Genomic DNA, 12137 nt, shown 5'->3' on the forward strand with positions numbered 1-12137 from the left:
CACGAGACTTTTATAAACTGATCTGTTCTTGGTGTTGATTTACGGTATGACTTCAATATGAAGTGCAGGCCGAGAGAACTCCATATTTAAGCGGCTTATATGTTTTGTTACGAGCTCACCAACTCATTTTATTACAAAGATTTCAAGGGCTCATCACTAATGAAGGAATAACTTGAGTGGAAAAAGAAAGATTACCAATCTTATTTCAGTAATAGAACCAAAATGAATTACTTGTGTATAAGGCATTCCAAGAAAAGGCCATTTCTTATACTTGGAATCACAATAATGCAAGTTGCTGTTTAATTTCAACAAAATAAGAAACAACAATCTAGTAAATTATCCAAAATTGCAATCTCCAACTACAAATACTGATCATTAAGGCAAACATAAGTTAAAAAAAGGTCATCCTTGATGAATACAAATCCAAGTAAAAAAAATCAAGGATCAGCAATGGTGACCTCAACCTCAACACCAGGTTCAATGGTGATAGAGGTAATCTGCTTCACCACGTCAGAAGAGCTGACGAGGTCAATCAGCCTCTTGTGCACGCGAAGTTCAAACCGATCCCATGTGTTGGTACCTAAAGCATCCCCGCAGGTTCATCAAAAGTATAATATGAATAACATATAGCAATAGATTAAAACTAAAGCAGTCTGGTTTAACAAAGGTTCATGGGCAATAATACATAATAAAAGAGAACTTTCCCAAATGGTGAGAGCAATATGGCAGAGCATTTAACACAAACTTCAACTTCTTCTCTTGTTTATTGTTAGGCATGTTGCTGGGTTAAATGTGGCAGTATTTAACACAGCAACATTCCTAACAAATAAATATACACGAGAAGAAGATTGTATGACCTAAGGGTTGGCATACCAAGGCTTATAGTGACATTAACATGCTTAGCTTAAAAATATTTCATAAGAGGAGATGAAGGTTAACGATAGAATTACCAAAATAAGAAAAATAAAGTGAGCATAGAACTAACAGTGCAATTGGCCACAATTGCATGTAACTAGAAATAATTGGAGTCAGGGAAAACTGCTTTTATCTAATTTCGAGAACATGAACAGTTAAACCAACTACAGTTAAAAAACTAACTTCTAATAAAAAACAATAATAGTTTGTAAGGTATTTGAAAAGAAATCTGAAAATGATGATGATTAAAAAAAGGAAAAGGTATTAATTTAGCATAGATGCAAGAGACAATATGCATGGAACATGCCTGGAGAAGTTTAAATTTTACACTTGAATCATTAGATGTATAGGTAAATAATGATCACAAACTGACATTGTTTTATTCAAATTAGGCAAGGATATCTAGGAGACACTATTAGCTGAAGATTTTTCTTCAAGGATAACTGTGAATGCCAACAAAACAAGCTATCCTTGAACACTCATTTGGCTGCAATTTAAACAGAATATCGTGCTCAACAAAACCACAAATTTTGGCCACTAAGCCAAAGATTAAAACAAAATCTTATTGGAGCCCAAAGAAATTTAAACTAAGAAATAGCTAAAAAAACTAATTAAAAAAAGCAAAAAGAACACCCTTAAGCAATGTTAAAAACAAAATCGAAATTAGGAGACAAATAAATTTATGGTGGGAATTTCTCCATTGTAATGGGAAGAAGGAATGATAAAATATTAATCGAACTAAAAGTTTCAACCCCTAACTGGAAAATTTCATTATAATGATCTTAAAAGGGATCTAGTTTTACAAGTACAGATAAATTGGAATAATGAATCAACAAAAGATGCAAATATTTTGAGGGATTAATCACTGAAAGGAGAAAGTATATGATTGGAGAAAGAGAAAATGTTTTGGAGATTAATAGAAAGGAAGAAAAAGGAAAATGGTGCAACAAGTGAAATAAAACTTCCAATACATATTTGAGACAAGTAAACAAGGCAATGGACGACGTTGTTCAAATAAAATGAACAAAGTAAAATTGTTTCTAATTTATTTGATATAAAATAAAAAGGTTGATGGAAATAGCATAGGTTTGTGGATGGCTATGGTTTAATTTTTACATAGTTTAAAGTCCATTTTAAATAGTAATAAATATTTTCTTAATAAAAATCACCTCAGGTTCATATTCAATTAAGTACAAGATACAGCACTTTCGCGACTCTGATTTATTTTTTTCTGAAAAGTTCGGTTCAAAATTGAAAGCCAGTTTTAAAAGCATGAATTTGGGACTTCATGTCCAGTCAAATCGTATCATTTATTGAACAATACAAGCAGACAAATAACCAAAAGTCAGCACATTAAAACACAAAAACCACAAACAGTAGCAAGACAGCTTAAGTTGTTTTCTTTTTACATAAATCTTTGGATATGTTACCAAAAAAAAAAATTACCAGTATATTTCACCGGGGGAAATTTTGATAATGCCCAATGACCAGATTTGTGCGGTATTATCTTAGTTATACCATATCAAAACTTTCTTCAAAATACTCCATAACTTAAGTTTAACTTGAATTAGTGCTTGGTCAAGTGTCTTCTTGACTCTTGAGTGATGAGTGATGAGTGATGAGTGACGAGTGATGAGGGACTTCTTCCAGGATTAATCTATCAATAAAACAATTGTGTGTTTGATGAATTTTGTCCAATTTAGCAATAAATTATTGAATGTAATCATATGACTGAGCATCAGTTTTAAAAAGCTCGGATTTGAGACTTCATAGACATATCTCAGAAATTATTCTATATCTACATCATCATCTGCTCAGTCAAAAACAAACAAAGCCATTAAACAAAAAAAGCTTAACCTAAAATCATTCATGCAAACAAAAAAACCAGAAACAATAGAGGAAAGAAATAAGTATTTCTAAGCTTTCTTTGTTACCAGGTACATTACAGGTTAAAACTCCCAGAAAAACGCCATGATGAAAAACTCCGATCATAGACATTAAGATTTCTAGAATACAACATCAATCCTACCAGGATATTTCACCGGGAGAAAATTTGATAATGCCCAATGACCAGATTTGTGTAGTATCATCTTAGTTATACCATATCAAAACTTTCTTCAAAATACTCCATAACTTAAAGTTTAACTTGGATTACTGCTAGGTCAAGTGCCTATTTGAGTGATGAGTGATGAGTGATGAGCGATGAGGGATGAGGGACTTCTTGCAGGATTAATCTATCAATAAAACAATTGTGTTTGGATGGATTTTGTCTAATTTAGTAAAAAATTATTGAATGTAATCATATGACTGAGCATCAGTTTTAAAAAGCTCGGATTTGAGACTTCATAGATATATCTCAGAAATGGTTATATATCTAATCATCATCTGCTCAGTCAAAATCAAACAAAGCCATTAAACCAAAAAAGCTTAACCTAAAATCATTCATGCAAACAAAAAAACCAGAAACGATAGAGGAAATAAATAGGTATTTCTAAGCTTTCTTTGTTACCAGGTACATTATAGGTGTTGAAACAAACAATATATTATTACCCAGAAAAACAACATGATGACTCTGATCATATACACTAAGATTTCTACAATAAATCAGTCCAACCACATCACAACTTTATCCTGTATAAATTTAAAAATGGTGCAGTCTTGAGTGTCGAGTTCAGTAAGATAGCTTTTTCAGCTTGCTTAGTGTGTCTAACTCAGTAATAGTTTTAAAGTATTAATCATCTAATTGAGCAATACGTTTCTGAATTTACTCATAAGACCGAGCATCAGTTTAAAAAAACGTGAATATGAGACTTCATAGAAATATCAGTGATTATGATATATCCACATCATCAGCTCAGTCAAATCATACCACCATGCATTGAATAACAGCTAAAGAATGCAAACATATTAACCACAAAACGAATCAATAAAAACATACAAACAAGATCAAGACAACCATCGTCCATAGCAATTCTTGTCACAAAAGTTGTCGGTCATATTATGGGAGTAGAACAAATAAACATTTCATTGAAAATAAACAAGATGTCAAGGTTATCAGTACATTCATTTATGCACAATACTGTTGTAGTTATCAGAAACAATCACATATGCACAGTTATACCATTCATATATGGTAGACCTGTCAGTTTCAGCAATACAAATGTTTTTTTCTGGTTCAAAGCCTGGAATAAGAAATCCCCTTTGGCTAATCTGCCCTAATCTTAAACCACCTTCCGTGTATTAGGAATAACTCAACTGGGTGCCCAAGTAAAGAACCACTCTACAAAAAAAAAATTTAATATAATAATTTAAAATTGCGTGAAATGAGGCACACCTCAACAGTTTTTTGAAAAAATTGCAATGAGTCTTACGCCTCATTGGGCATTACATTAAGCTTAATTCTCACATAATGTAAGACCGGTCAAGATGCAAATCGCCTTGATTTTGGTGAAGTGTATGCACTTAGGACTAGGGTTTACCTTAAAATATGTATTTAAAATAACTCTAACAGACATTCTTCAATTACCCATATAATACACAAATGAGAATTTAATTGATGTTGTTGCTATCAACACATTTATTATTTTAAATTTTATTAAATAATCTTATTAATTAATATTGATTAAATCAAAAGATTTAGATTTAAGATGACAATGAACGAGAGAATAAGGATACAAATAAGGATGAAAAAGAGAGAAGTAAATTGTTAAATAAAAGTGACTAGGACTTTTAAATTTAAAAATTCTAACCTTAGTGACTTTTAGTGTTCTTACTTTGATAAAATAAAGTAAAAGTTTGAGAGAAACTAATTAAATCAAACTTATTTTGAATTGTTATGTTATTATGTTTTATATTGGCGTTTACATAGCATATCTTATTTTATGATTTGTTGTTTGGAAATTAACATGCTACTTCTTATTTTCAGTCGTTTATTATTTTTACCATAATAAGATGTTAAAATATTATATTTAACCAATTAATGTATTAGAATGTTAATAAATAACTTCTTAATATAAACTTTGAACTTAATACAAATCCTTTGGCTTTGCACAATTTGTTAATTTTGAGACTTATGCCTCGCCATATGGATAAAAAATCTTCAGTATCCAATTAAGGGTCTGTTTGAGGCAGCTACAGCTTGTTCAGATAAACAGTTTATCCTGATAAGTTGACTGAGTGTTTGGTTTGTGGGTTTGAAAAACAGCTGATTCTAGATAAATAATCATTCTGCCCTTATTCTGAATAAGTTGTTCAGCTATTTGGTTTGTGCGTTTGAAAAACAGCTGATTCGAAGCTTTTTATAGATAATTGACCAATCTCGCACGCAACTGTTATGTTGTTTGCAACAAAATTGAAATGAATACACATTAGAAATTTCATAACCAATGAAATCCCTTCACAACAAGGCAAAAACAAGGCAATGAAATCCCCTCAAATGATTAATGTATATTATAAACAAGGCAAAAAAAAACAATAACCTAGTCAAATACATTTTAAAATAATAAAATCAATGTTTCAAAACTCTTGAATTTGCATAAACAATTCCATAGACCACTAAATGCCCCCAAACAAATAGCATAACATGAGTGCTCTCACAACAATATATGAATTGCCCAATCAATCGAACCTCTACAACAACAATTAACCAAAAAATCAAGCTGCTGACTTGCATGCTAAAGCCTAAGCGCATAAAGACATTAGTTTAATAAATTAATATGGTCGAAACATACATAGCTAATAATAAAAATATATATTTTTACACATACATACCACCTAATTCTTATGCATTAACATATCAAACAACTAAACTCTATTTTTACATTTATACCATTAAAATCTTTTATATTACATAAAAAACATAACTCACATAAGGCGTCACGTAAGTAAAAAATTAAAATTTAGATATTAGATATATAAATACATAGGAAATGAAAAAGTTGATAAGTAAATCTTCCACAAAATAAATTTAACATCTTACATAATATCCGACAACAAATAATTAAAAGAAAGAATTTATAAAATTGATCCCAAATAATTGCATTAAAGTCAAACATAAAAGAAAAGGATAAACTTTTCCAAAAGGTGGAACCAGCTGCTTTAGCTCGTACCTTGATCATGTCCCATAATTCCTCTTTCCTCACCTTCAAGCATAATAATTATTACTGAAACGGGGATCGTTCTCCTCGTCGGTGGAATAATCCGAATCGCACTCCGAACGAGACGAGACGCTTTCCTCGGAATCAAGAAGTGTTGGAGATCAACCAGCTAGGGCTTCTTCAGGCCTCTGCTCCGCTGTCGGAAGAGTCAATGGACGACGACTGGTTGTAAGGTAAAAACGGTTGCTGATGGAGACGGATGTGGAGAACCTTCTCGCTGAATTCCGTTCCTCATGGCCAGACCGATGACCTGGTATGCCATCTACGATCGAATGAAAGTATCGAGAAAACGAGAATATAGAGAGACCTCTAGGGAAAGCCGTGGTGGAACACAACAGAAGATGACAGAAGAATCACAGCAGAAGATGACGGGATGAGAATGAGGGTAGTATAGAGAAGGGAAAAAGGATACGCGGGACGCGGGCTTCGACCAGCGTTCTGCGTCTAATACAATTTAATAATCACTTTTTCTGAAACGCACGTTAAACGCACAAAACAAACACTCATGTGGCGTTTTGAAAACGCACAAGCCGCAAATAAGCTGTCCCAAATGGAGCCTAAGTAGGCTTAAACTATAAAACAGACAAAAAACTTTATGCACCCCGAAAAGGGATGGTACATCTATTAACTTAATATTCAATACCACTAGTTGTTCGTCAATTTCTAAAATTTAATTCAAGTAGGAATTAGTAACTCTTATAAATTTGAATCAAGTAAACTTTGGGTTGGTTAAATCCGAGAAACTATTTGGTGTAACATATATCAAATCCGGCTAAATCCTATTAAATTATTTGCCAACTTTCAGTATTTAGAACTGTTAATTCATATTAAGTTAATTTTTTAGAGACTTTAACTATATTAATCATTACATATAGTAATTTATTAAATTAATCATCATTAACAAGAATTTATTTAGACTAATTACATATTATTTTGTTATTTACTATACAATAATAAGTATATTTTATTTATATGAGGAGTCAAAAAGGAAGCTCGGTGAAAAAGTATCGACGGGAGACAAATGGAGAAGCAACGACCGGAGCAGCAAAGAATGAAGGAAAAAGACTAATCATGGTACTAGAAAATTTAGATTAAATCTATCCAATGCCATGCTTCACTAAGTTCGAGCGCCAAAACAAAAGATAGAGATATGAAATTTAAGATTCAGGAGAATTTAAACTTTCCATTTTGGCCGTTTGGCAGAATTTAAAGTCAGACCCCTCTTGAATCCTGCGTTAAAACTGCTATCAAGTGGCCTCCAAAATTTACACCAATGTTTTAAAACAAACAGCACAACGCATCGCATTTTTTTTTTTTTGTACTAAACAAACAAGCAGTGTTCAAAAGCTCGAACAAATAGGCCAATGTCAAACAGTCGAAAAATTGACTGGGAACAAAGGAAAAAGAAATGTTCGATGCAAAAAACCATGGCACTCTAATAAATGACGTTTACATAAAACTAACAAAAATGTTGATTGTGAGCACCCAACCTGTGATTTATGCAAATATAAAGCGTAATCAAAAGGAAAGGCACAAACTTCAAATTCGCGAATAGAAACAGGAAAGTGTAGATACCAGAAGCAGATCCAAAAGAATGAAAAACGATATAGATATAAGGAAGAAAATTCACCTTCACCACAGGGAGACTTCCTGGTAGTGATATTGAGGACCTTGGTCGGCATCCTGACGGGTCCCTTTACTTTTAGCTTTTTATCCTTCGCTCCCCTCACCAGATCCGCGCATACTATCCCGAACCGCAAATCAAATAAAAAAAACTAATAAAATTTAATTCGTGTTCCAAAAAACGAAGTTCTCATTCTGAACAATAGATGGCAGGAAATACCCTTCTCAAGATTCTTCACGTTCTTAGAAGACAAAGTGATCCTGATGCGATGCTCCTGTTCCCTTGGCTCCTCGAGCCCCGGTTTTGTGGGTTTCATCGCAGTGTAAGCCATCTTTAGAAAAAGATATATCGATCTAAAAGCCTATTAAAACAGAAGTTGGCAAAACCAAAACCCTAAATGAAAGAGAGATGAAACTACGATACCTTGTGGGAAGAGATCGAGAGCGAGCAGTCTATTTATTTCGCTGCCTCCGCCACTTCTGCACGGCTATTGTCAGGCTAGGGTTTTGCGTGATTTATATATAAGATTCCCAGCGGCATTCCATTGTTTTCATATAAGCCATCAGATATGGATCAACGGTGTAAAAATAGGAATTGAAATATATAAAAACTTGTTCCGCTAGATGAAAATTTTTTTTAAGCTTAAATTATAAATGAGTCAAATACAAACAGAACTATTCGCTTGTGTTTGATTTGTTTTAACTTGAAATAAAAAATTCATATAATTATTTATATAATAAAATATTGTATATTTTATTTATTTAATAATATTTATAATAGCTCTTGTGATAATGTGGTTATGTATTTTTTTTTTGTATAGATTTGGTTCAAGTTTGAATCCAACACTACAATTATTTTTTTTCAATTGATTTATCGAGTTAATTTTGAGTCGAACACGAACAAGAATATTTAAATCAAGTTGAACACGAGCACGCTGTTTACAAGCTAATTTCGAACATAGTTGATTTCGAGCACGAGTAATTTCGAACAAGTCGAACACGAGCCTAGCCTGAGCTCGCTCAAGCTCGGCTCGTTTACAGCCCTATATGCTCGTATGATTTAAAGACTGCGCTATTATGAGTATATTTAGGAGAGTTTTTTATATTTTTTTTTTATTTTAAACGTCACTACAATTTTGTTCGGGAAACTGTTTTCTTATTGTTTTCTAAAAATTGTTAGGTGGGAAATTGTTTTTTTCAACCTGACTTGTAAGAATGGGGTGGCTATAAAATAAACTATCAGAGTTTTTGAGAATAGGTTGATATATATATATATATATATATGTTGAGAAATTAGGGTGAAGAAAAACAAGAACGACACAAATCCAGAAGAACACAGAGAGTTAACGAGGTTCGGCAAAGATGCCTACGTCCTCGAGAGCAGAGCAGCGGCTTTCTTTCAATATTCAGAAAAGAGTACATAAAATAGAATTTGGGATAACACCTAGGGTTACATACAAGTTTTTTTATAACCCTAGAGTACAATATGTAATTACCAAATTACCCATGTACCTCACCCCCAACCCACATAAGGAAATTTTCCGGATTTGGACAGAATCTTCTACTATACTCCGCTTCGCTCCAGAATCTGTCCCTTTATGATATATGAGTCATATCTAACAAATCTCCACCTTGACGAATATCCAGCCCTTAGAAGAAATATATCATGAAGTTTCTTCCATATCAGCAATAGGTTGGACCACTATGCTTCTCTAGCAACTGCAAACATTCAACAAACGAATATTCAGCTCTTAGAAGAAATATATCATGGAGTTTCTTCCATATCAGAAATAGGTTGGGCCACTATGCTTCTCTAGCAACTGCAAACATTCAACATGTCCAAGCAATGCAAGAACTTGTTGATAGTAACTAGTTTGGTCAATATATCAGCTGCATTTTCATCAGTATGAACCTTCTGCAACAGTATCTCACCAGAAGCAATCAATTATCTGATCTTGTGATACCTGACATCAATGTGCTTTGTTCTCGCATGGTACACATGGTTCTTAGCTAGATAAATAATACTCTAACTGTCACAATGCAGCTGAACTCCCCCGTGCTTAACGCTAAGTTCCTTTACTAGCCCAACAAGCCATAAGGCTTCTTTCGCAGCTTCAGCTACTGTACCCAGTTCTAGACCTTTTGTCATCCAAATCACCTGCATAGTCTGAATCAACATACCCCACAACTGAAGGATCATTCTGCTGACTGCCAAAAATAATTTCATGTTCTACAGTACCCTTTAGATACCTGAAAATCTGTTTGACTGTTTCCCAATGTCGTCTTCCAAGTTTAGTCATGTATTTGCAGACTTGACTAACAACATGAACCAAATCAGGACAATTACATACCATTGCATACATCAAGCAACCAACTGCACTGGCATATGAAACATTTGTCATATCTTCGATTTTTGTATCTGTCTTAGGACACTGTTCTGAAGAAAGCTTAAAATGATTTGCCAACAGAGTGCTTACAGGCTTTGATTTGCTCATCTCAAACATGTCCAGTACTTTCTCAGCATAGCCTCGTTGAGATAAACATAATCATCTTAAGCCTCTGTCTCGATGAATCTCCATTCCAAGAATCTTCTTCGTAGGAACCAAGTCTTTCATGTCAAATTTCTAGTTCGATAAAGCTTTCAACCCACGTACATCATTCATATCCTTTGCAGCAATCAGTATATCATAAACATACAGTAACAAAAAAAATAATAGAATGATCATCAAGGCTCTTCACATAAACACAACAATCATACTCAAATCTCTTGTAGCCAATCTGAATCATGTAGGAGTCAAAACGCTTGTACCATTGTCTTGGAGACTGTTTTAACCCATATAGCGATTTCTTTAACCTGCAAACCAGATACTTCTGTCCAGGTTGAGTGAACCATTATGGCTGCTCCATGTAAATGTGCTCCTTCAGATCACCATGCAAGAAAGCAGTTTTAACATCCATCTACTCCAAATGTAAATCCCAAATGACTACTAATGTCAGCACTGCCCTGATTGAAGTATGTTTGACCACAGGAGAAACTATTTCATCATAATTTATCCCCTTCTGCTGTGAAAATCCATTTGTTACCAGTCGAGCCTTAAGCTTTTCCCATTCTTTTTCTGATACTGCTAGTTTCCTTTTGTAGACTTATTTGCACCCAATAGCCTTCTTTCCCTCTGGAAGCTGAACTAACTCCCAAGTGCAGTTTCTCTGCGAAGACTCCATCTCCTCAACCATTGCTTCCTGGCTAGTGAAAGCTCCTTGAAAAGTGATTGGATCATCGATGCTGATGATACACAAGATACCAAATCTTCATAACCCAATCTGCTATGAGGCATTATATTGGTGCATCTCTGTCTGTCTCTGGCTAGATTAGAATTTTGCGGATCATCTAGAATGGAATCACCAGGTGTTGGATTTGAACACCTCAAAAGCTATATTATAATTCTATCTCAGAAGCTACTAGCTGTTGTTCTAAATTCATCTGCACTGCATCTGAACTGGAACTCTTCTCTGACACCTTGTCTTGATTCTGCTGTAACATAAACTGCTCATCAAAACCTGCATCTCTGAATCTCAAAACTTGTATCCTTCCACACCTTTCTTATAGCATAGAAAGATGCACTTATTGGATTTTGCATCAAGTTATGATCTTTCATCTCCAGGTAAATGTACATAAGCAGGACAATAAAAAATTCGTAAATGATCGAAATTAACTGGATTACATGTCCATACCTCTTCTGAGACCTTGCCACCCAACGATATCTGAGATGATCTATTGATGAGATAACATGTCATATTCACAGTCTCTGCCCATAAACTCATAGGAAGCACTGCATTCAGTCTCATGCATCTTGCTCTTTTACTTAAGGACATGTTCATCCTTTCTGACACACCATTCTGTTATGGTGTTGTCGGTCACAATTTTGGTTGGAGGAGTTATCCGTTAGAAGCTGTCGGTCACCGGAATCGAAATCCCGTCACCCGCTTTGGAAGAACATTTTAATTTACACATATATATAGTTTTAGAAAAATATGAAATCAAACTGACTTCATACTTTTCACAATTTAAATGAAAGAGCCTTATGCCTCAAACCATGTATCTATCCCGAAGGATAAACACAAGACTTGAGGATGAGGCTCGATCAAATAAATTAAGAAATATATGACATTCGTTTGGTCTACGAAACCATTATATTTGCCGACAATTAAACACAAGACTTGAGGATGAGGCTCGATCAAATAAATTAAGAAATATATGACATTCGTATGGTCTACGAAACCATTATATTTGCCGACAATTTCTCCTATTTAATATGAAGAATTAAATAGGTTTTATATTAAGCAGGGTTCGGACAAGCTTCCTATAAGGGCAAGCCCCTATAGTTAATAGTTTATTACATCTTAGATCACCGAAGTTACCTAAGAAAACTCTCGATAAAAATC

The 12137-nt window shown here is 33.8% G+C and overlaps 1 protein-coding gene across 2 annotated transcripts; it reads right to left on the bottom strand.

The window, feature by feature from the left end:
• Window positions 1-314: 314 nt before the first annotated feature.
• LOC110032611 (40S ribosomal protein S20-2) lies at window positions 315-8312 on the bottom strand. Of its 2 annotated transcripts, none has more exons than XM_020736284.1 (4): window positions 8119-8312; window positions 7915-8026; window positions 7702-7815; window positions 315-580 (listed from the first exon to the last, which is right to left on the bottom strand). In XM_020736284.1, exons 2-4 carry the CDS (start codon window positions 8024-8026, stop codon window positions 438-440), a joined length of 369 nt encoding a protein of 122 aa, XP_020591943.1. In that variant the 5' UTR covers window positions 8119-8312; the 3' UTR covers window positions 315-437. The 2 variants fall into 2 exon arrangements, with proteins under 2 accessions (XP_020591943.1, XP_020591944.1); XM_020736285.1 differs by having other exon boundaries at window positions 7915-8048.
• Between the last annotated feature and the right edge of the window lie 3825 nt (window positions 8313-12137).

The sequence above is a fragment of the Phalaenopsis equestris genome, unplaced genomic scaffold (assembly GCF_001263595.1).
Source record: "Phalaenopsis equestris unplaced genomic scaffold, ASM126359v1 Scaffold000982, whole genome shotgun sequence".
NCBI classification, from domain to species: domain Eukaryota; kingdom Viridiplantae; phylum Streptophyta; class Magnoliopsida; order Asparagales; family Orchidaceae; genus Phalaenopsis; species Phalaenopsis equestris.